The 22549-nt window shown below is 38.8% G+C and overlaps 1 protein-coding gene across 1 annotated transcript; it reads right to left on the bottom strand.

The window, feature by feature from the left end:
• Positions 1-902: 902 nt before the first annotated feature.
• On the bottom strand, positions 903-21084 carry si:ch211-235m3.5 (BICD family-like cargo adapter 1). The gene is given in 11 exon segments (XM_042485996.1): positions 903-1858; positions 3139-3259; positions 3529-3641; positions 4127-4204; positions 5125-5289; positions 7181-7363; positions 7883-8029; positions 9803-9922; positions 17807-18022; positions 20801-20920; positions 20922-21084. Coding segments are annotated over 11 exon segments (1635 nt in total). The 5' UTR covers positions 21048-21084; the 3' UTR covers positions 903-1612.
• Positions 21085-22549: the final 1465 nt, after the last annotated feature.

Raw genomic sequence — 22549 nt, 5'->3', positions numbered from 1 at the left:
TTCACTTCAAATCAAAAAGACCCAAAAAACCCTTTTAACAGGGAAAAAATGAAAAAACCTTGGGAGGAGCAGCTGCACAACTCCTACTCTCCAACTAATCTCTCTTTAATTAAGTTTTCAAATGCATTTAAACGTCCTTTTGGAAAGTTTGTTTGTTTCGCTGAAATGTGCAGCAAAAATAAACTTATCATGCTCAATCTGTGACCTTAGCGCCATTTTTTTACTTGAATAGTCTTGTGTCGTTTGAATTTTAATATATGCTCCTCCTTTAATCATTTTTTCATTTTCATTCTTTTTTTTTTTTGTTATTTTTCCCCACAACTTTTAATCTGTCCTAAAATACACAGTAACATGTCTTACAAGATAATTCATCCCATTTGTATAAAAAAACAAATATTTCATTTATAGTACACATCTTTGAAAACAGGTTGTTACCCACAAATCCTCGGCAAATGAATAAATATGTCAATATTTATAATTTTAATAGCTTTGTATTGTATGCATCATACATCATATATTATCAACATCACTGTAAGCACTTAAATTACACCTAAATATAAGTAGAAGATTGCCCCTGCTCCTTTTCTCTTTGAGCTGATCAAAGTCTCTTATAAGATAAAGTAGGGGAAGACTATAAAGAGTGATACACAAGTGCTTCTCTAGATATAAGCGACCTTGAGTGAACGATTGTTCCTTTGAACTGAGTGGTTTTCTTACATCATCTGAAGACATGTCTTGTTAGAGGCCAAGCACTTATCTTGTCCAGATGTGTATCAGCTGCCCGATTCTCCTCTTTTCAGTTTTTCAATAATCTGAACACAAGTACTAAGAAACCTGAAAGGATTATTTGATGTTTTCTGAAAGGATCCAGCAGTCATTCCAGATGTGGACCTCTAGACAGCTTAGAAAATAACCCAGTTTGTACTGAGCAGCTTTAATATTGAACACTGAACATACACATAGTACATGCGCTCATACCGCACCAAGTCATCATTCAGAGAAAACAAAAAAAGACAAGAGCAAAAATTATAAAAAATAACAGCTAGTCTACATGTTTTCAGTGTGTCTTTTACAATTAACATTTTTACACATTTAGCTTTTGAGCAAAACTAACAGTAAAAAATGTAACTTCTCACATCAAATGTGGTGTGTGAAGACAATTCAGTACAATTTTACAAATGAATTATTTGATTCTTATTTCCTGACCATACTTCTTTCTCTCTCTCTCTCTTTGATCTGTAACATTAAATAATCGGAAATAAATCCACTGATCTACACCTACCACGTGTATCACAGAAAGTCTGAGACATAAAGACATTCACAATGTTACAAAATAAGGCACAATATTTACAGTCTCAAGCAAACCTCCTCATGTAAATGTGTGAGAAAATTAGTGTTTCAGGTTGTCACAGTTGAGATTTTAGAAAGGCTCAGCCTGTCAGTGAAATGTGTAGAAGTATGTGCCCGTTTAACAAGCCTTTGTCCGCTGCGGCTCTGTTGTTCATCACTGAATTAAAAGTGTCTTTATGGCTTCTTTTCACCATACGTGACATGCGGGAAGCAGCACTTGTGACTTCCCTCAGACCTCTCCTCAGCTTTCAGGAGGTAGCACTCACTGTCCATTATTTGCCCCTTTCCCCCGTCTTAACCAATCCCTCCAGGGAGACTGGGTTTTGTTCTGATTAGTGTCTGAACTCCAGGTGGAGGAGGAGGTGGAGGAAGGCTGGCGGGTCCAGGTGGAGGCTGTCCTGCTGGGTCTGCGGAAGAAGGACATGCCATTGGTGTTGGGCTTCTTCTGAGGATGCTCCGACTGCTGCTGGGACCTGAGCTGCTGGTTGATGATGATCTGGATGTCGTCCTGAGGAAAGGTGGGGAGGAAGAGGAAATGAGCAGGAAATCTGAGGAGTAGAGACTCAGTCTGGCGTCTCATGTCAGGCAAGAACAACATGTGGACACTGCCCTCATATCATTCAAACTCACCACATACAACACAGTCATCTGACTGTATAAGATTTAAACACTGCTTGGGTCTCAACAATTTGCCGTTATTGTTGCGGTGACCTTGTTTTTTTCAATCATTGATGCCGTCTGCATTTCTTTTGATAACCAGTAATCAACATGATTTTATAGTTTAAAAGGTCCAGTGTGCAGGATTTAGAGGGATATATTGGCATGAATGGAATATAATGATAAGTATGTTTTGTTCAGCGTGTAATTACCTGAAAATAAGAATGAGCTGTTTATGCATATGAAGCAGGTTTTACGAGGGGATTTACAAGAATAAAATGCAAAAAAAGGGGGAATGGCCACAAAGCTTTATAAATAAAACAAATCATATTATTGTTTGTTAGTGTCCTGCTTTCTATGAGTGCTGCCTGATTGCACTGTTTTCTGTTTCTATTAACTATTCTGCTCAGGGTATCTGATTTTAATAAGGCTTGTAAAGAATTCTGTTCATTTGTTTTCATAGTTTTTAAATAAGGGTTTGAATTTGTAGACGAGTTGATATCATACTGTATCTGCACATACAAGATATTTGTGTTAGAAAATCTCTTTTATTTATCATGTGCATTTGGTATTAGAAATCAAAATGAGTATTTTAACAGATAATTTCTATTATCATTGAGGAAAATTACATAATTCTGCTTTCATCAAACAAATGCGATTTCTCCACATCAAAATATTATCTCATTATCTTCACCAATACGCTGGAGATGGGACCCTCCGGCAGATGGCTCTGCTTGGCACAGTGACTCAGCAGCAGACGGACTCACAGACAGAAACACCTGCTGCTCATATTCCCCCAAACTCACAGAGCTGAAAGAGACACGGCTGCGTCTGTCCTTAACCTCAAACTGAGTTACATTCATCTTCTGTCTTGTCAAATTATCAGCAAAAATGAGGGCAGCATACCTCAAATGGTGTTATTTTATCAGTTATGATGCAGATCTTAAAGGTGTTAATTCAATGTATTGATAAAGAAATTCATAAAGCAGGAAATTAGCTTGCGGACTCTGATTCTAATTGGCAGTTTGTGTCAAAGAGACAGCATGAAAGATGGTTTGAGGAGCTTTAGGACACCATTGAGTGGATGAGATGGACCAAAAGCTTGACAGATACAAAGGAAATAAATCTCACCTGCCAGGCCTCCAGTTCCTGGGACAGCTCCAGTTTGCGTTGGATGGCTTCTAATAACTGGTTGTTCAGAGACATCATGTCATTTTTACTTCTCACCAACTCGGCCTCCATCAGGTTTTTCCTACCAAGAAAAGATGAAACCTCTTTAGTCATAACAGTACCTGCAAGAGTACCTTTCTAAATTAAACCAATGAATTATGTCTATCCTTTTGTTTTGCAAAACATGCATTCCCTGATGTTAATTCATAGATTTTTTTTTCTGAATATTCAAACCAAAATTTGCAAAACTATTTTAGCACATACAGTAGTTGTCCTGTAAAACAAACAAATGTTGCAACAGAATATAATAGATTAGTTGTAATTTGCAATGAGAACAAATTAACTTCTCACTTGGCTATGGCTTCATCTCGGTCTCTGATGGCCTGCTGTACGACTTCAGCCTGTTCCTGTACGCTCTGCAGCTTCTGCTTCAGCTCAGCGTTTTCCTGCTGCAGCTGCATGCTCTGCAGGAGGAAGAAAAGAGCTATGTTTAACTGGTAGTCTGTCGATCTACTGTATCTATCTATCTGTCATCTGCTTACACAGTGAAGACATTGTGGCACTTCTGTTTCTGCTTCCCAAAGACTTACAACAATGTGAAATTTTTCCTTTGAAATTCCAATTGTATTACTCTTTAAAGTTTCTTTCCCTCTTAACTTTAATACCAGGAACTTTTAAAGGGAGAATTTAATAGTGTTTATGCTTGAGGGTTTATTGAACCCAAAAATGTGATCATATTTAAATCTGGAAAAAAAAACTTGTACGTCATCCACTTAAGTATTTAATCTATACCAAGGGAAGCTGGCACCAAGCTGTCCTTTTGAAACAAAATAATCAACTGTATAGTGAAAGCAGCAAGGTCAGTACTGCAACAGCCAAATCCTAAAATAATGGACAGCTATGTATGCTGCTCATCCCTGACAGTCTTGTCTGTTCATCACTGGGTTACCTGATCTCTCAGCTCCTGAGCTGCGCTTGGATTCCCACACTGATCGCCCGTCCTGTGGACAAAAGCCCAATTCAGCTCCTGGGACAGAGACATTAACAAAGAGATCAGGTGTCGTTCATGCATTTCACAGAGATTTACACCAAAATGGAGCTTCTGTAATGTTGGCCTATTTGCAAGGTGCTCAGAGGGAGAAAGGGGACGGGCAGGAATATTTAGTTACAGGATAAATGCCTGTTTAATGCAATGAGACACAACTGGACAATTGTATACTTTTGCCTGTGGCAACAGAGGCTCAGCAATGCAGCTATCAATTGCCACAATTCATTGGAATCCATTGCAAAAACAAGGACACACTTTGGTTTACTCTGACAACACTATGGTGACCAGCCACTAGGGGGTAGATGGGCTAACTGTGAATAAATGTGGTATGTGAAGAGGCAAATTTGCACCTCTGTTTTTACCCTTCTAGAAAACTAATAACACAATTACCTGGTGTCAGAATAAGCGAAAAAAAAAAAGAGTTTCTGACTGGTGGAATTTATATGAACGCCCCTCCAGCTGGAACAACAACTCGAACAGTGCAGTGCAGGTAAAGCAATATTTCAGTGGTTAAATATTTGAAACAGCTAATAACGTGTTGTTTTAACACTCTGAGCAATAAAAAAAAACACATCTTCTATGCAGTATCAAAGCTTAAACGTTCATTAGCATACAGAAGTTGGAAGAACGACTTTCCAACTGGGAAGTGGGACCATCTGAGGAGCACGAAAATGCGCAACTATTCATTTACATCGGAACACACAAAGGACACAAATAAACTTTAGAGCTGGGAGTTTTTCACATATACTCCACATATTAATACAATATTCACACATCATTCAAACGTACAGGGCATGAAAGCCACAGAGTAATGTTCTCGTCCTCCTTTGATTTCAAACAAATAGGTCAGTCTTTTGTTTTGCATTTCCTCTCTACGCCGCTCTCTCATCCTGTCTCACCTGTGGGCTGGATGCCTGTGCCAGGCTTTGGGCTACTCCCTTCAGCTGATGCAGCATGGCCTGCAGGTCCTCCTTTTGATCCACGGCCTCCAACCTTCCTGAGATGTTCAGTTTCTGGGTCAGGGGCAGCAGCAACTGAAGGATGGAGCCCATTTCTAGCGTTATCTGAAAGGAAAAATATGTAATTTTGATTTTGGGAGTAAACTGTCTCTTTAACTATGTGTTTTCAAGGACAGTTTTGTGTTACTCTCACAACACAATTTTTATAGCTTGGGGGCTACTACTGTATAGGTGGCCCGCATTGATGGAGTTAAAGTTTCCAAAAACTAGGTCAAAAACAAAGTATTTCTTTCCCTCTTTTGCTTTCAGTGAGACACTTCTTTACACACATCAAATATTGAGTGACATCAACTATTTATACACTGGGAGGTGGCAGCATTACGTCATCGCTTTATTTAACTTCCCTGAGTTAAATATATCACATGATGATAGTGATCTCACCATAGCTCACAGAGATATCTGACATAAACTCTATGATACGTTTACAGATACAGGTGTAAATGTGTGTTGAAACCTGTAAAATATGGAAACTCTCCAACAATGTAGCTTTGACAAACAGGAAATGTGACTCATGAGAGCAGTTAAACATCATATTTTCCTGCTGGAACCAAACAATAACAGTAGACACCCAGAGAGTGAGAACCAGAAGATTTTTTTAATTCAGTCATCACAGGAAAACAATTTCCCCTAAAAACATACATGAATCGTTGTGGACAGGACCACAATAGAATGAGCCCAAAACTAACACTTGCCGACCACAGTACGGAGATAAAGTCAGTGTTCAAACTAAATTATTCTTGTGTTTCTGTCAGTTACAGTCTGCCTTACAGACCAGGCTGGTTGTGTTATTTGTTATTTATTGCAACTCTTGAAAGAAGAATGTGAACTATTTTCCCATGCACTGCCACATATTGCTATGAGTGTAAATATATCCGTGTATATATAATTTCTTATCATGATATTGATATATAGGTAGCACATATCCTGGAGAATAAATTGAAAGAAAGTTAATAGTAGTATTTTTCCTAGACCTGTAAATATAGTTTGATGTATAAAATCAAGGTTAAGTTCCTCTTTGCTGTTTTTTGTCTTGATTACAAAATGAGACTGACTGACTGAGGACGATTTGGGATCCAATAGCTCATAAATGCAATTCAAGCTTCCCAGCTACAACAATTTCTCTCTTCTTTTCCCCCTACAGTATCTCAGAACCGTCGTATTACTCACAACTTGTTTCACACAACATTATTTGATGTTTCTGGAAGTTATAAAGTTAGTGTAATTCTGAAAGTTTAGAAATGTATTTTTGATAGTTTTACACATTCATCTTGCAATATTTTAAGGAAACTGTATTTGATAGGACCACATTCTGCTGCGGGTCAATACTAATTTGGCTCACTACTGAATATTACTGTTAAAAGGGCCACAGGTTGGAATCAAACCCGGACCGCTGCGAGGACTCAGTCTACATGGGACACAAACTCCACCAAGTGAACCAGAGGTCGCTTCTGCCCATGTTCATTATAATGAGGAAACATGTCATCCTGTGCAGCAGTGTGGCTCACTGATGTGTTTTTAGTTATTTTGGACAATGGAGCTCTATGGAACAAAGGGATAAGCTAATCAGAATTTGGCTACACAGGCAATTCTGTTAGTTGGAAAAAAATAGTTTGTTTTTGTCTTTTCAACAGATTTGTTTACTGTAAGAAAAATAGAGCATATACTCTTTTTTTCTATTTCAATGACGAGATCTCGGCCAAATCTTTCTTGTTTTGTCTTGATGTTTTAAAACACTAAAGTCAGACGTAAGGTTGTCGGATTTATTTTTATCATTGTGTGTTCGTGTGCGCGTGTATATTATACACTTTTACTTACAAAGAAAGTAGAAGTGAGGAAGTGTCAAACACTAAATTTGCTGTATTCTAATGATGAGGGACACGTGTCCACTGCATTCCACCTGAAATCGACAGCTATGGTGAGTAATCTGCTTTAGTACCTCTTCTTTGCTGACTCCCAGCCCTGCGGTCTCCAGGCTGCTCTCCAGCTCTGACAGCAGGGAGGCATCTCCGTGGCTCCTGCCTTCCTGCAGGGACACCTCCTCCTGGAGCTCCTCCACCTGGGCCTGCAGCTGCTGTGAGCGACCCCTTGCCGCCTCGACCTCCTGCCATGCCTCAGCTAGCTGAAAACACAAGGAGCGGACACACACCTGATTTCTGAGACAAACACAGCAGGAAAACCCTTAATCTGAAGTTATCAAGTACAACAAATGATTGCGATGAAAATAAAACAACATTATGAATCATCAGATTGTAATGATGCTAAACACAGAGATAAAAATTATAAAACAAGGGTGTTTTTACCCAAGGCCACGTGTGCTTATTAAAAAGCCGTCATGAGAGACTTGTTTCGACTAACGTTCAGTGTGAGAGAAATCCTGACATGCCAGATTCCAGCCTGCGGCCCAACATGAAACTAGACGAACATGAGTGGAATCCAGAACTGCGAGTGAAAGTTACAATGACGGGGATGAGGTGATTGTTTAGCAATGCTCTCCACAATCCCGCCGAAACCCAGGCCACTGGGTTGGGAGCAGAAAATCCTTTTGTTATTGAAGGCTCTTTCATTCATACTCTGCCCACACTGAGCCATTTTGTGTTGCCCCGTCTCTGTGTGTGCCTGCCTGTGTTTGTATATGTACCTGCTGGCTGTGCTGCTGGTTGAGTTGATCATGCAGAGCCAGGCGTGTGTGTAAAGAGGCCAAACTCGCCCTCAGTTCAGTGTTTTCTTGACACACACTTTCCAAACGCTCCTCCAGCGCCTGCTCCTTCTGGGTGAGACGCAGCACCTGAGAACGCACAAACACAGGTCTTCAGTATGATAAAAAGTTGTTTCTTCCCATAAAATAAAACTCTCACTAACTCCCACTTTATTCTTGCATCACACCATCTCAATCCACCGATGTTGAAATATGTGACAGCTCGAGTTGCGCCAAGAATATTTGAAAAAAATAAGCAGGTACTTTCCTTCATTTATTGCAGGAATGTACCTTTGTTTTTCTGTTTTAGAAGTGAAAAACCAAAAGTATGAAAGTGTGGCTGCATAAACGATTTCCAGAGTCTCTCTGCCTGTCTTTCCTCTACCACCAGGTACATACAAATAGAAATTTAGATTTGCAATGGCTGGTTTTTGAGGGATCTCCTTCTTTGGAAGAGTCAGTTAAACAAGTATTTTACTGCTGGAAAGATTGTTTTCTCACAATACTAGGCTGTCCATGTAGTAGAAAGATGCATAAACATTTGGAATGTGTATATAATGACAAGAGAAAGAAATAGAAAAGAGCTAATCAAGACACAGAAAACCTACAACTACCAGAATGCACTTCGCTGCAGCAGATATAATGAAAGTTTGGCCATTTTGAGACAGGAAACAATTTGGCAGCTGGCTGATAACAAAGGACCTCATATTACAGTCAAACAGCTAAAATATGTTCATTTGAGGCAAGAAATTGGCAACACAGTAACATAATCTTGGTTCATATTTCATCAGCATTTCTTAGTTTTACTGTTTGAACTCAGTTTTTTCAGCCTGTTTTTTTTTTGTAATAATACCATAAACAGTATAGTGCCCACTTTCTGTTCACAAACTCTCATACAATAGCCAAGCAGTGCACTAAAATATGTTATTGAAGACATTTAAGGTGAAAAATAGACATTACAGTAACAGAATCTTGGATTATATTTGATCAGCACTACATTTGTACAGTTTGATCTGACTTTGATGTGCCTTTCAGAGAGGGGGAGAGGGGCAGGCCTCTTTTTCAATCTGCTTCTGTATTCTTTTTGTTTTGCATATATGAAAATAACAGCCCCGAAACCAGCGAAAATCGATTTGAGCTGAGAGATGAGCAGGAAGATCTGGGCGCTGGTAAGATGGAGAGATGTTTACCACAGTTCATTTTCATCTGCTAACCACACTGTATGATACAAAGCTGATGGAAAATCACCATGAAAATCGCCAAAATATTGCTTAAAGCCTGATTTTGCAGAAGGGTTCAGATTAATGACAGATATTTTCTCTTTTGAATCTGTAAAGAAAAGGACTAATATTTACCAAGGGGAGTTCTGTGAAGTTGAGTCTCAATTTTTTAATTGTATAAAAAAAGAAATATAATAGGGAATCAAATGCCCCATTTTTGTTTTATTTATTCTGCATTTTCTTTTAACTTAGTTGTCTTAATATATGTCTTTTGGTTTTCTTTGTGAGCCAAGATTATTTCTGTCGCCTATTCTTCAATGTTTTACTGTAATTTTGTCTTGTGTTCTATCATATTCTTTATGTACTGGGAATTTTTAATTTTTGAAACTTAAAATCACAAAAACTCTAAACCGAAGTGGGCATAACAATGATGTGCAAAGATGTACCAGCAGCTGGTAACACAATCAACACTTTTGACAAGAAATACAATATGTAACCACACACACACACACATGCACTGTGTTCTGGTCATCCTGTCCGTGTGAGTACATGACGCTTTCAAAACTAGAAATGTTCATCACCATCCTTTAGGATTAGCTTTGGTTTGGTTGCAGCATTTAGATGTCGAGTGCATGGTAGTTACCTGCTCCTTCATGGCACTGATCAGCTCCTCATCCTGCGGCCTGTTATTGCTTCCTTTTTGTTGGAGCTCCTGTTTCAGAGCCTGCAGCTCACTGGACATGGCTCTCTCCACCTCCATCGCCTACATACATAAACACACACCAGAGAGAAAACACAGACACCGGAGATTCACAAATGGAGTGAAAGGAAAGAGATATTTCGCTTTTGAATTTGCAGGACAGCCTTCTTTGTGCATTTTTTGTTTTTACTTTTAGACAGGAAGAGAGATTTAAGCACAGAAAAAGTTCACTCAGCATAACCAATACAAGTGGAGTCATACACTGGCATGTGTCAACTTGAAACTCCAAAACAAAGTTTGCCTTAGGGATGAGCTTTCAGAGATCCGAAAAATAACCAAATATAAAGCAGGAGGGCTCTAAATCCTGTAATCTAGAGCCAGATGAGAAGAAGCACAAAATGATATCTGACTGAAAGGTTGGGATTAGGTGACTAAATCTGAACATGTGTTTGGTATGGTTTTTGCTGCAGGCTGTGCAGCGCAGGGAAAATGAGTTTTCTTTACTGCCTTCAGAAGAACTGCTCATGTTTACAATATTCCCAGTTTGGAAACCCAGTGACCCCCAGTGTGGGCTAAAGATAATATCCGAGGGGCCACAAGGTGATTAAAAGACTAAGAAAGTTAATTTTGTCCACTTTTTTCTCATCTTTGCTTAAAATAAAGTTATTATCACCTCTTTTAGGCTTCTAAAATCCTTCATATGAAACTATTTGAAGGAGGGAAAAAACTGTTGAACTCATAACTTACGTCCACAAATAACTTGTCATAACTTGTGATAAGGGTTGCACGTACATACTGGCACATTTTTGAAAGGTACCAAGTAGATTTGTTTTTCCGAATATTATTTATAATAACCTGCTTTATTTAGATCAAGAAAGACAGAAAAGGCAGAGGGGATGACATGCAGCAAATGGTGCGGGCCGGACTCGAATCTGTGCTGCTGCAGTAAGGACTTGGCCTTAGCAGTACATGCTCTACCCGGTGAGCTCACATGGTGCACCATCTTCACAAGTGGATCCCCATTTGTTTGAATCGCAAGTAAGAGCACAGAGTGACGTGTTGCACAGTCTTGCTGATGGTGTTACTGATTGACAGCTGAAAGGGCAAGAAATGAGGCAATGGACCCTCTGTTACCACCTTGAGGTTATATATGCCTCCGTGAATCCGTCAAGTTGCAGTTTACGTCTGTGTCTGTTCATATGCAGTCAAAACATTAGACAATGCTTCAAGTATGGATGTTGCTGCAAAGAAACATCCATATGATTCTCACAAACATCCAGCAGCGAAGAAGATCTATACAACCAGCACAGTCTCAAGGTGGGCAGCCAGTGGTTGAGACGTTATATGATGGCCAGAAAAGTGTTTTTGCAGAACATTATGAGGTCAGCGTGAAGCTGACCTTTGACCTTTTGGATTTCAAATGTCATCACTTCATCATTTTATTCTATTAGACATTTGGGGGACATTTTTGATAATATGAATTCTTGAGTTATGGCCAGTAACATGTTTTGTGAGATCACAGTGACCTTTGACCTTTGACTACAAAGTCTAATCAGGTTCATTGTTAAGTCTAGTCTAGTTCCTCAAGGCGTTCTTGAGATATTGCATTCACAAGAATGAGACAACATTAAAACAGAATACCTCCGGTCACGGCTGTCGTTGGCATGCAGGCATAAAAATAGTTTTGCAAATGTTTTATGAGAAAAGAGACGCATTCAACATGATTGTTGGGCCTTGTTTCCTGTCTACATTTCAACTGTCAAAATGTCCAATATGGGCCAGTATGTCTCGAAAATAATCTTGAAAAAGTCCACGTTCCCAAGCAAGAATGGCCGGAAACAAACAAACAAAAAGCAACACACTCCTGTGATCACTCATGCATTAACAGAACATAAAAGATGAGTCAATCATTGACAAATCACATAATGTTGTTAAAATCATTTTTCGTCATGGTTGTACTTGTTTATGTGGAAAGCAGATACTTTCTCAACACTTTTCAACCATAAAAAAAAAGAGCCTCGGTGAACCAAACCGCCCCCCCCCCCCCCCAGTCCCCTCCTCCTGGTCTGGGACCCTAAGTTCCCCTTACTCAGCAGTTCGGCGGGCCCCTGTCAGGTCCCATCACCACCACATAATACAAGATGAAAGACTGGCCTCTGCGGCAGATGGAGCAGAGGGCATCTTGGTCTTGTCTGTGACATCATCATGCCACATTAGACAACAATGTGGCGGAGGGTAAACTTGAGAGTGAAGCGAAGGGGGACAGCCTGTGTGTACGTGTGCGTAAGAGTGTACGGAGGAAGTGAGGTAGGCTTGAGGGCTAAAATTAGTGGGAAGTGTTTGTGTCTGACAAGAGCAAAGCCGGCACCGATGGACAAAAACAAAACATGGCATGCAGACACACTATGAGGAGCAGAAGGGGGGGCTTAAAGATGAACATTTGTGTCTGTGAGTTGTCATTACGGCTGCCTCCTTTCGTCAACATGGGCCCCTTCTCCACAATAGAGGCAACGACCCACTGAGAATCACCAAAACAGGAGTGGAAGGAGGACGCTCCATTTGGTAGAGACACAAAGATATTACTCCCCTCACATGGCCCCCCAAGCCTCAGGCCCTCAGTGATCCAAACGCCGAGGTATCTAACAGCTGACCACCCCAGCGACAGCCGAGCCCCTCAGGGAGCTCACAGAAAAGATGGCTCTCCCCTGGGATGATGGGATGTTTGGGTATGAGGGGCGACATCAAAGGAGCAAATGAAAGATTTATATCTCTCCTAAATGTATACTGTCTTTTCCTTTTTTGTCTGTGAGCTGCGTGATGCTGGCAGAGGGAGCAAAGGTCACAGGGGCTCGCCTCAATTCAGGCATCTCCTCTTACAATAACGGAAATCTCACAGTGAGGGATTCGTCACAGACGCCCAATAAAACACTGTGATCCACGCCCAGTGAGGACGATCGTGTAACACCGGAAGGAAAGCAGGAGGTAAAAAAGGTCAGGTGTTTTTGTCCGTTATAAAAGACACAGAATGGACAAATCATCAGCTATCTGATTTACACTACTTTACCCTTATTGTTAAAAAAAGTGGTGGACCAAATATTTAGGTTAAAATGAATCCACCATGAAATCTAATAACAATAAATAAAAAAACACTATTATTTTATTGAATGGTCATTTCATTTATTAGGATCCCCATTATCTGCAGACAAAGCCGCAACTATTCTTTCTAATTTTTCAATAATCAAATAATTATTTTTAAGCAAAAAATGGCTAATATTTGCTATTCCTTTGATGTTCAGTTTACTATCATATTACACCAAAATAGCATCAAATCCTTACATCTGAGAAGCTGGCATAAAGAGATGTTTGGAATTTTTGCTTAAAAAGAATTTACTGCAACAATTAGTCTATAATCAAAACCAATTATGTTCCTGTCAGCCACCAAATCAGTAAGTTGATAAATGTTTCAGCTCTACAAGTATAAGACACAACTGCGTGTTTAACCAGCTCTCATAGAAATGTGTGAAATGGACCAAACTTCAACCCATCAATGCATTATGTGGTGATGGGCCCGAAATGTGTTAAAATTATGTGTTGGCAACACAAAAAGTTGAATCAAAACCTCTTTAAAACAGCCAAAATATGAACATTATAACCTTTATAAATGTAGAATGAATTGCAGGTTGGTTGTATAGGACGGCATCAGTTTAAGCAAAGTGCACCTAATAAACTTGCTCGTGGTTGTTTGTTATTGTTTTGCTGACTCTCATATCACACCTTTTCATTCACCGGCTAGTGTAAACATAAATATGACAACCGAAACTGATGAATGACTAATGGTTATACTTAATTTATCTTGACACAGGTCCAAACCAAATATCTGAACTAACCTTTAAGATATGTTATTGATTTATTTGCCCAGGAATCACAGTGTACAATACCAGCATTTCAGGCTTATTGTTCATTGGTCATATTACCCTTCCAGTCTGGCATTTCTATCACACTGTCAAACACTTTCTAGCACAAAGTCAAACTAAACCAAAAAAATCTCAGATTCTTTCTTTCCTTCAAAGTAAATACCATCACACTGGCTCCTCAGAATCTGATTTTATGTATTTTCTTGTTAAATATTCACTGAGTCAAGTGATAAATGAACAAAGACTTGCAGCAGACACAAGACAAACTCATTAATGCTTGACTTTAGTGTTCTCATGCTGTGTGTCAGTTGCAGGAATGCTAACATTTGTAATGTAATCAGAAGAAAAACACCCTGACACTAGTCAACACTGCCTCGTATTTTAACACCTACTTTCCTCAGCTGCTGTCCAAACAGTCAGCACTGAACCATGTGACAATCTGGCACACGTCAAGATTGTTTTTATGCAGACACTTCCTCAAACGCACCAGGATGGAGAGTCAGTGCAAATCTTTCCTCTCACATCAGGGCTTTCCTTTACTGGTAACAGTGATGAACTCTCTCAGGTTTCTGTGGTACAACATAAGGACACACTCCTCCAGATTCCTGTCATGCTCTGGTTACACTCTCACAAGTAGGATATTGTGTTTCAAGCTCTCCAAAACCTGTCCAGCTTCAGTATATAGACTTAGTCAAAAGAGTTTTGTACTCTAAGTCAAGACATTTTCTGCATTTTTTCACTATTTTCGACCATTTTTAGAGCAAACGATCAATTAATTAATTGAGAAAATAATGCCCAAATTAGGACTAGTGGTCAAATATAGTGCTTGAGTATGAATTTGAGGTTCCTGTACTTTACTGAGTATTTTATGTTCATGCTACTTTATACTTTTACTCCACTACATTTCAGAGGGAAATATTGTACATTTATGTGACATCTTTAGTTACTTTACAAATTAAGATTTATAGAGATTTAATAAGATGCATAAAAAACACAAGAAGAGTTAATAAAATATGATGTTTGTGATAAATTAAATTACCAAGCAGTTTTTACCAGTACAGCTGAAATGAGTAGTTGATTAATCATTTAGCTGATTGTCAAAAAAGTAATTGGCAACTATTTTGATAAACAAGTCATTTTATATTTTGTAATAATTTTGAGTTTTTGAACCTTTTCCTGGGATTTAATATATATAATTTTGAGGTTTTGTAGGGTTTCCTTTTAATAATTTTGAGGAGTTTTTAAAATAATTTTAAGTTTTAGGGATTTTTTCCCCATTTTTTTATTTTTTTATTTTTTAAGTTTGGTTGTTGTTTTTTTTAATTTTGATTTTGTTTTAAATAATAAGGTTTTGGGGTGTTTTTTCTCATTTAAAAAAAATCTTTGAAAAGATTCAAAGAATTGAATTTTGAAAAATTTGTCTGCATTGGGTACTTTTATTTTAAATACTTTATGTGCGTTTTCCTGATTATACTTACTTTTACTTGAGTAACGTTTTCAAACCAGTATTTTCATAGTGTGGTAGTAGTACTTGAGTAAATAAATACTTCTTCCACCACTTATCAGGACACAGAACAAAATCCCCTGTTCCAGGTGTAATAGTGGGAGTGCCAGTACAAACACACTTAATCACAGAAACGCAGACTCACCACAGCAGAAGCAACAGCACAGTTTACCACGTCTGGTAGAGACACGTCACACATGGAGCTTCTTCACACTTTCTTTCTTCAACACATTCGCCCTCTCATCTGTCTACGCAGAGTCCAGAGCTGCCTATGTCTGATGCCAAATAAGACATTTTCTCCACTTCCTTCTCCCTGAGCAGCCCGAACCGTGATAGCACCTTTTATCTAAATTGACGTTTTCCTGAACTTCCAGGGAGTCTGCTCTCCTCAGTAAGTCCTTAAGTCTGGACACAGAGGGGAAAAGACATTCATAGTTCCTTATTATTCTGCGGACCTTGACTCATGGGAGGGTTTTTCATCATAGCTGGGATTCATTTTAACTTTTCCAGCTCAGTTTTGCTGTTCATTCTGACACAACACAAAGAACTGGCTGTTTGTAACGCAACACGTCACGACTGTAATGTTTAGCAAAACATTCCCAACTTTCTCAGGCTGGAAAAACACTCAAGGCTGTCCAGCTGTGTGATCCAATCAGCGCCGCCATGTTAGCTGATAAGAGGCTGTAAATTATGTCACCGGTTTGATTTTCCGCCTAGTGTTTTCTCAGCGCTGAACACTGAATATCATAAATGTATAAGCTGATAATGGTTTGAATCAGCAGTATGTTGCCAGATATCTTGGCCATTACATAATGCAAGTACATGAGCACTTTGTTAAAGGTTAACTTTATGTTACTTAATAACCTGGATCTGGTTAAATAGATCATAATGTTCTCAAGCAGGGCTGCACCCAAACAGAAACCTCTGGGGCTGAAAAATTAAGCCAACACAGCAGAGGAGTCGGGGTGACCTCAAACTTAGTGAGTCGAGCATCCATAGGCTGAGTCCTTTGCAGTGGCCTGGGTTTGATTCCAACCTGTGGCCTTTTGCTGTCATTCCCATCCTCTTTCCCCTTTCCTGTCACTCTATAGCTGCTGTCTGATAAAGTAATAAAGCTGGCTCCAGAAGCAAGTCAGTCTCTACAGATGCCTATGTTAAAACACCCAACTTAACAGCAGAAATTAACATGTTCATAGCGTGGTACAAAAAATGATTGTGATCTCTATAGTTATTTTTCTCATTCATGACAACTATACAGTGGTGAATTTTCATATAACTCACCCGTTTAACTTTTATTAAGACTTCAAGTTACGCATATTAAAGGGCAAAGTGCTTTGAGTGGCTGTCTGCCGATAGTCAGATACAGCCCTCACTACTCCACAGCGCCAGCCTCTTGTCCATTTATGGTCACATAAAAACAAAAAACAAGACGTCTATGACAGAAATGCCAAACTCGGGGCTTCAAATCAGAGGACGGGTGGTTCGACACTCAGGTCCTCTGGTCTCAGTGTCTCAGTATCCTTAGGCAAAATACTAAACCCCAAAGTGCTCCAGTTGTGAGTGTGTTTGAGCTGAGTAGCAGGAGGCACCTTATACAAAAGCCTTGGCCGCCAGTGTATGAATGTGTGTATGAATGTGTGTATGAATGGGTGAATGAGACATGTAGATTAAAAGCGCTCTAAGTGGACTGAAGACCAGAAATGTGCAATGAAAATGCAGTCCAATTATCAACTAATCTGACTTGCTCAATTGATTTATATATAAAATGTCAGAAAACAGCAAAAAATGCAACGAGACAATTTCATGAAGCCCAAAGTTAAGCCTTCAGTTATCTATTTTTGTTCAACCAACAGTCAAAACTGTTCAGTTTAAACTATATAATAACAAAGAAAAGCAGAAAATGTCCACATTTAAGAAGCTTGATAAAGAGCATGTTTGGCCTATTTTGCCAAAAAAGTGACAAAAAATGTTATCAAATTGAAAAACACACACAACTGGAAGTTAATAAAGTACAACCAGCATCTTCCAGACTTTCTCTGCGTTTTGCTCCCTCTGTCCTGGATCCAGAATCACTTCATGGCATTAACTTTCACTTCTCTCCTTGTTTGCATATTGTTTCCATTCTGCACCACACCAGCACTAATCATTTGCCTGAAGCCAACAACTTTGTTTCATAGCTTCTGACTATGTAACTTCCCCTTTTCATAGAAAATTGTACGAGAGACCATTTTGTCTCGGTCTTGCTCTGAGTCTGTGAACAGTGTTGCTGTGGAGTAGATTAGACTAAATCGGACTGATGCAGATGGCGGTTTGCAGAGAACACTGAGTTTCAGTGTGAGGATCAGGTGACAGCGCGTCTCATCTAGTCTGACTGAGAAGGCCGGCAGCTCTGGATCCACAGCTCAGGTGTTTGTTTCACAGAGGCTCGGTTACCTGTCGCAGCCAGGAGGTGTCTTTGAATCAGGTCTATAGCTCAGACAGGAAAACATCAAACACACACACTAACTACCTGCCATGTGTGAGACTCACAGTGTTGAGCTGCTCCCTGAGTCGCTGTGTGTGCTCGCTGTGCTCCAGCTGGGCTCGACTCTTGTCCCTCTCGGCCTCGCCGAGGGCCCGGGTGAGCCGCTCCACCTGGGCGCTCAGCTCCCTCACATCCCTCTCCAGGTCCCCAACCTGGCTCTCCCACTGGGACTGGCAGCCCTCCAGCTTCAGCCGCAGCTCATGCCTGCCCTGCTCCAGCTCCTACACAGGGGTGCAAGGAGTCATAATTTCGGTCAATCCAACACAAGCTTTTTTTTTTACTATGCATAGGTTTTAGAATCAGAAATACTTTATTGATCCTGAGGGAGAAATTATGATTCTTTTTTAGTTCCTGTGATACCAATGCATAGAGACTTATAGAAGTACAAAGAAATAATATGAAAATAAAAAATAAGTTTAAAAAAATAATACAAAATATGAATAACACAAAATAAAAATATATATAAAGTCCAATTAAATGTGTTTATTGGTTAAAATATAAAATTAAAATTAGTGCATTATGTTTCATTTTACATCAGTATGTAAAAAATAATTTTAAAAAATGTAAAATATGTATAATATATTGAGTATGTAAATACATATATAAATATGTGTGTGTGTGTGTGTGTGTGTGTGTGTGTGTGTGTCTTATTCTGGATTATAATGTGGAAACTAGTATGTAATGGTTCAGAAATCTATTTTAAAAATGCCTCCTCTCACTGCATTGCTGGTAGATCTGTTGTTTGGCAGTAAATTTATGGGCTCATCACTGATTCATTTCAAGCTGCTTCACATGCTTGAGTGTTATGAGGCTCCAAGTCAATCTTTGGGCCTCGCTGCTAACACTTAAACTGCAGATCTGTCCTTGTATTGGATGTACAAGTTGACTGCTGATGTCTCATAAGAAGTTAGTGTCACACGTTTGATTCCTCAGCAGCAGGCTGCCAGTTTCTTTCACAACTTGTGATAAGGTAACCTGAGAAACATTTTAGTGGAGATACTTTGTGGTCACTAAACAACACAACAGAAAAAAAAACACACAGTGAGAGCACAAAGGCATGAACCTGATCACATTTAGGAAAGATTAATAAAGCAACAGTTTGACCTATAGAAAAAAACTGCATTACCTAATAGTTTTTCAGTGTATTATTGTCATTCATGTTCACTAATTAAATTCCGATTCTGTATTTTTTTTCTACTCTGCGATGAGACAAACTATTTTACATTGATTAACAGATCCATGTGTCTATTTCTTGAACTTTTCATCTGTGAGGGGAGTCTTTGAAGTGTTGAAGGGATTAGGGCAGACTGAATCAGACTGTATTGTTAATTATCCTAAATTGGAGCCCCTTTTGTCACAAAGACCTGTTGATTAGCTGAGCCCTGTTTTAGCCTTGCCTTGATGTATGCTTTCCTGTGGATTTCTGATAGACTTACTGTTCATGTTGTCAAGTTTGACTCTGATATACCATGAACTTTGGAGTATATTAAATGTTGTACAGTCAGCTGTAGATCGTAAAGTATAATTATAATTTTTCACAATTTCTCACCACACTAATGTATTTTTCCATTATGATGTCATGTGTTGTTCCCTACTATTACAACTGAATATTTAATAGGGGTGGGAGAAAAAAAATCAATACAACATAGTATCATAGTATTTTGGATGCCAATATTATATCAATATTGGGGTGCAAAGTATCAATTTTTAATTATAGAAATTATCAATGTTGCAAAACAAATTAAAGTTGCTTTTTCATTTCACTATAAATGTTTTGCTGCAGTAAAAATCACTGCAGTGAGATGAAAACGTATTAGATAAAACAGATGTTATCATGACACTTGTTTAAAATCACAGTAATAATGTTTATGCCTTAAAAGGTTCAGTTTTTAGGCTTTTAAGGAATAAATTAGCAACGATGGAATATAATATAATGAGTATATTTCCATTAGTTTATAATCACCTGAAAATCGTTGTGTTTTATAACCTTAAATGAGCTGTTTATATCGACATTAGGGAGGTCCTTGTTCAAGGAGTCTGCCATGTTTCTACAGTAGCCCAGAATAAACAAACCAAACGCTTTCCAGTTTAGTAGTTAGCAGCCTCTCTGCAACAAGCTGAACAGTGTCAGAAAAATGCAGATTTTATTAAACTTTTATTAAGCAAATCAACTGTTTAAAATCACAGTGTCTGTTTGTTTTGGAGAGGAAGAGACCTATTTGGATAATTTGGCTTCTGATAAAAACCTGCTGATCATCTGGATCTTAAATTATGAGAAAAAAAGGAGCAGATAATAGCATGTGCTGGGCTAGTGGCCTGTCTGCAGCAACAGCTTTGAAAAAACACAGATTTTTATAGTTTAACAACTTATTGAGTGTTTTTAATGGTTTACATTGCCTGGTCTGTTTGTTTTAGCAAGGAAGAGACCTTAGCAGATAATGCAGCTCCAAATAAAACCCTCCCAAACAATGAAAACCGGAGGAATCTTAAGCAGTTCACACTGTGCTCATGAGAGACGTTTTAGCTGGTTGCAATTTGATAATCTTCATTGCTAGATGCCACTAAATCCTGTATGATGCTTATTTAAAGATTTCATTAGCACATAAAATCACACAACCTTCAACTGTGTGTGCTTTTATTCATCAATATGAATAAAGAGATTTTTTAAATCCATGGTTTGTATAATTGTTGAAAAATCCAAATTAACAGGCACTCAGAGATATACTGTATGTAGTATAACGTCTGTACTGGATTCAATTTGTTCCCAAAGTTGTTCTACAGTCAAACAATAGCTGTAACGACACAAGCTGTAGCCTTATTGTTTAGTGTTTTGTTTTGTTTTTTAATCTTTTTTTTAAATCAACAAACATTTTGACCCATCCGCTTCAAATATTAGCAGCAACCACGTCGTCAAACATTTTAAAACCCATTTCACCGAAAAGCTTTCATCATAAACCACATATTTCAGCATTATGCGGGCAGAAGCAGAGCAGTCTTACCTCCAGCTTGTCTGCGTATTGTTCATGAAGTTTGTCGCTCTTCTCTTTCAACTGACGGTTTTCCAGGAGCAATGCGTTTCCCAGCTGGGCTGCCAAAATAACCTCTTCCTCCTTTTGTTTTCAAAGCAGCCACAAGTTCATTGGGGTCTTGATAATCTGTCATTTCCTCCGCTCCGTAGTCAAAGTAGAAATCCTCCTCCAGATCCATTTTCTTGGACTTGAAGCTCCACTCATCCAGTCGATCCATAATAACCGAGAGTTTATTCGCGCACTTCACCTGAATAAATTGTGTTTTTTATATATAAAAAACGACGCAGAAATGGGTTGAAATAGAGTCGCGCATGTGTGAGAAAGTTGTCCGTCCATGACACCTGTGTGCTGCTGCTCTGTTAGTGGCTGTTTCTGGATGAGAGTGAAGCTGCAGGTTTGAGCTCCACAGTGAGAGGAGGCTGGTCCGTCTGTCGCCAGCAGATGACTGTTTTTCTCCAGGGGGATGTGGCTTCAGTAACCACGCTGACACCTGTCAGCCTTCAAGGCTGAAAGTATCACAGGTTAAAGTGGAAAATCACCACAATCCATTGAAACACCTGTGTGATGTGTCGGAAATCACAAGATTGTGTACTTAAGTGAAAAGTAGCAGTACTACAGTGTAAAAAGTACTCTTAGAAAGTTACAAAGTCCTGAATGCTAAATTTTACTTGAGTAAAAAGTATGAGTATCCCAGTATATAGCAAAAGAAAAGTCATTATACAGAATGGCTCATCGCAGTAGGCTATATTATTGGATAGTAATAATTGATCGATTAAAGGGACAATTCACCCCAAAATAAAAAAAAAAAAATACATATCCTTCCTCTCGGTTTGTTGAGCTCAAAGAGCAAAAAAATAAAGAGATTATGACCTGGTTAGGGACTGTTTGTTATTTCTAACAGGGGAGAGGGTGTTGCAAAAAGGGGTAAGCATGTCAAATATTTTTTAGGCTTAGGGGAGAGGCATACAGATTTATATGGTTGCATTTTGTTCTTATTTTACCACCAATTTTTTATTGAATCATGCCTGGTGTTAATCGCAAAAAATACACCCCTTATCACAGTCAGAAACTATCATTGAGTTGTCAAATTTCTGATGGTCCTTGAACATAATTATGACAAATGCTTCTGTCAGAAAAAAACCCAGAACCATTCTAAGCTTAAAATAGTGATATTTCATCAAAATCACGTTATTCTACATGTCTCCACGTGTCAAATTTGGCTGAAAACAAAACATTGGCAATAACCAGCATGTACAACAAGAGTGACAAATTTAAGCATTTTTCAGCTCTAAGATTTTGTTTTTTAAAATCATAAAAATTAATTAATGGAGAAGTCATTTGGGGGACTCTGAAAAATATTTGTATTTTTTTTTTAAAAAAAAAATTTAAAAAAGTTACACCACAGTCACCCCCTTCTTTTGCTCTGCCTCTTTTTTTGTCTTTATTACATATAAGAAAGTTTAAGGATGGAAGTAGGAGAGAGAGGGGATGACATGCAATGCACATATAACCAAAAACATATTTTGAGGTATGGCAGTAAATATAACTTTTTCAGTGATTCATCCACCCAATATGTGCTCCACAAGTTAACCCATGAGGGGAGTGTCTGGCTGCTTTGTCTGGCTGCTTGCCAGAGGTTAAGGGTCATCCCCTGCAAGGTTTCATGGAGCGGTGGGCAGTGTCGGGGGGAATAATAGACGCTGCATCCTGACGCATGGC

This window comes from Plectropomus leopardus, chromosome 5 (assembly GCF_008729295.1).
Source record: "Plectropomus leopardus isolate mb chromosome 5, YSFRI_Pleo_2.0, whole genome shotgun sequence".
In the NCBI taxonomy this organism is placed as follows: Eukaryota; Metazoa; Chordata; class Actinopteri; order Perciformes; family Serranidae; genus Plectropomus; species Plectropomus leopardus.
This window is presented reverse-complemented; position numbering and strand designations above follow the sequence as displayed.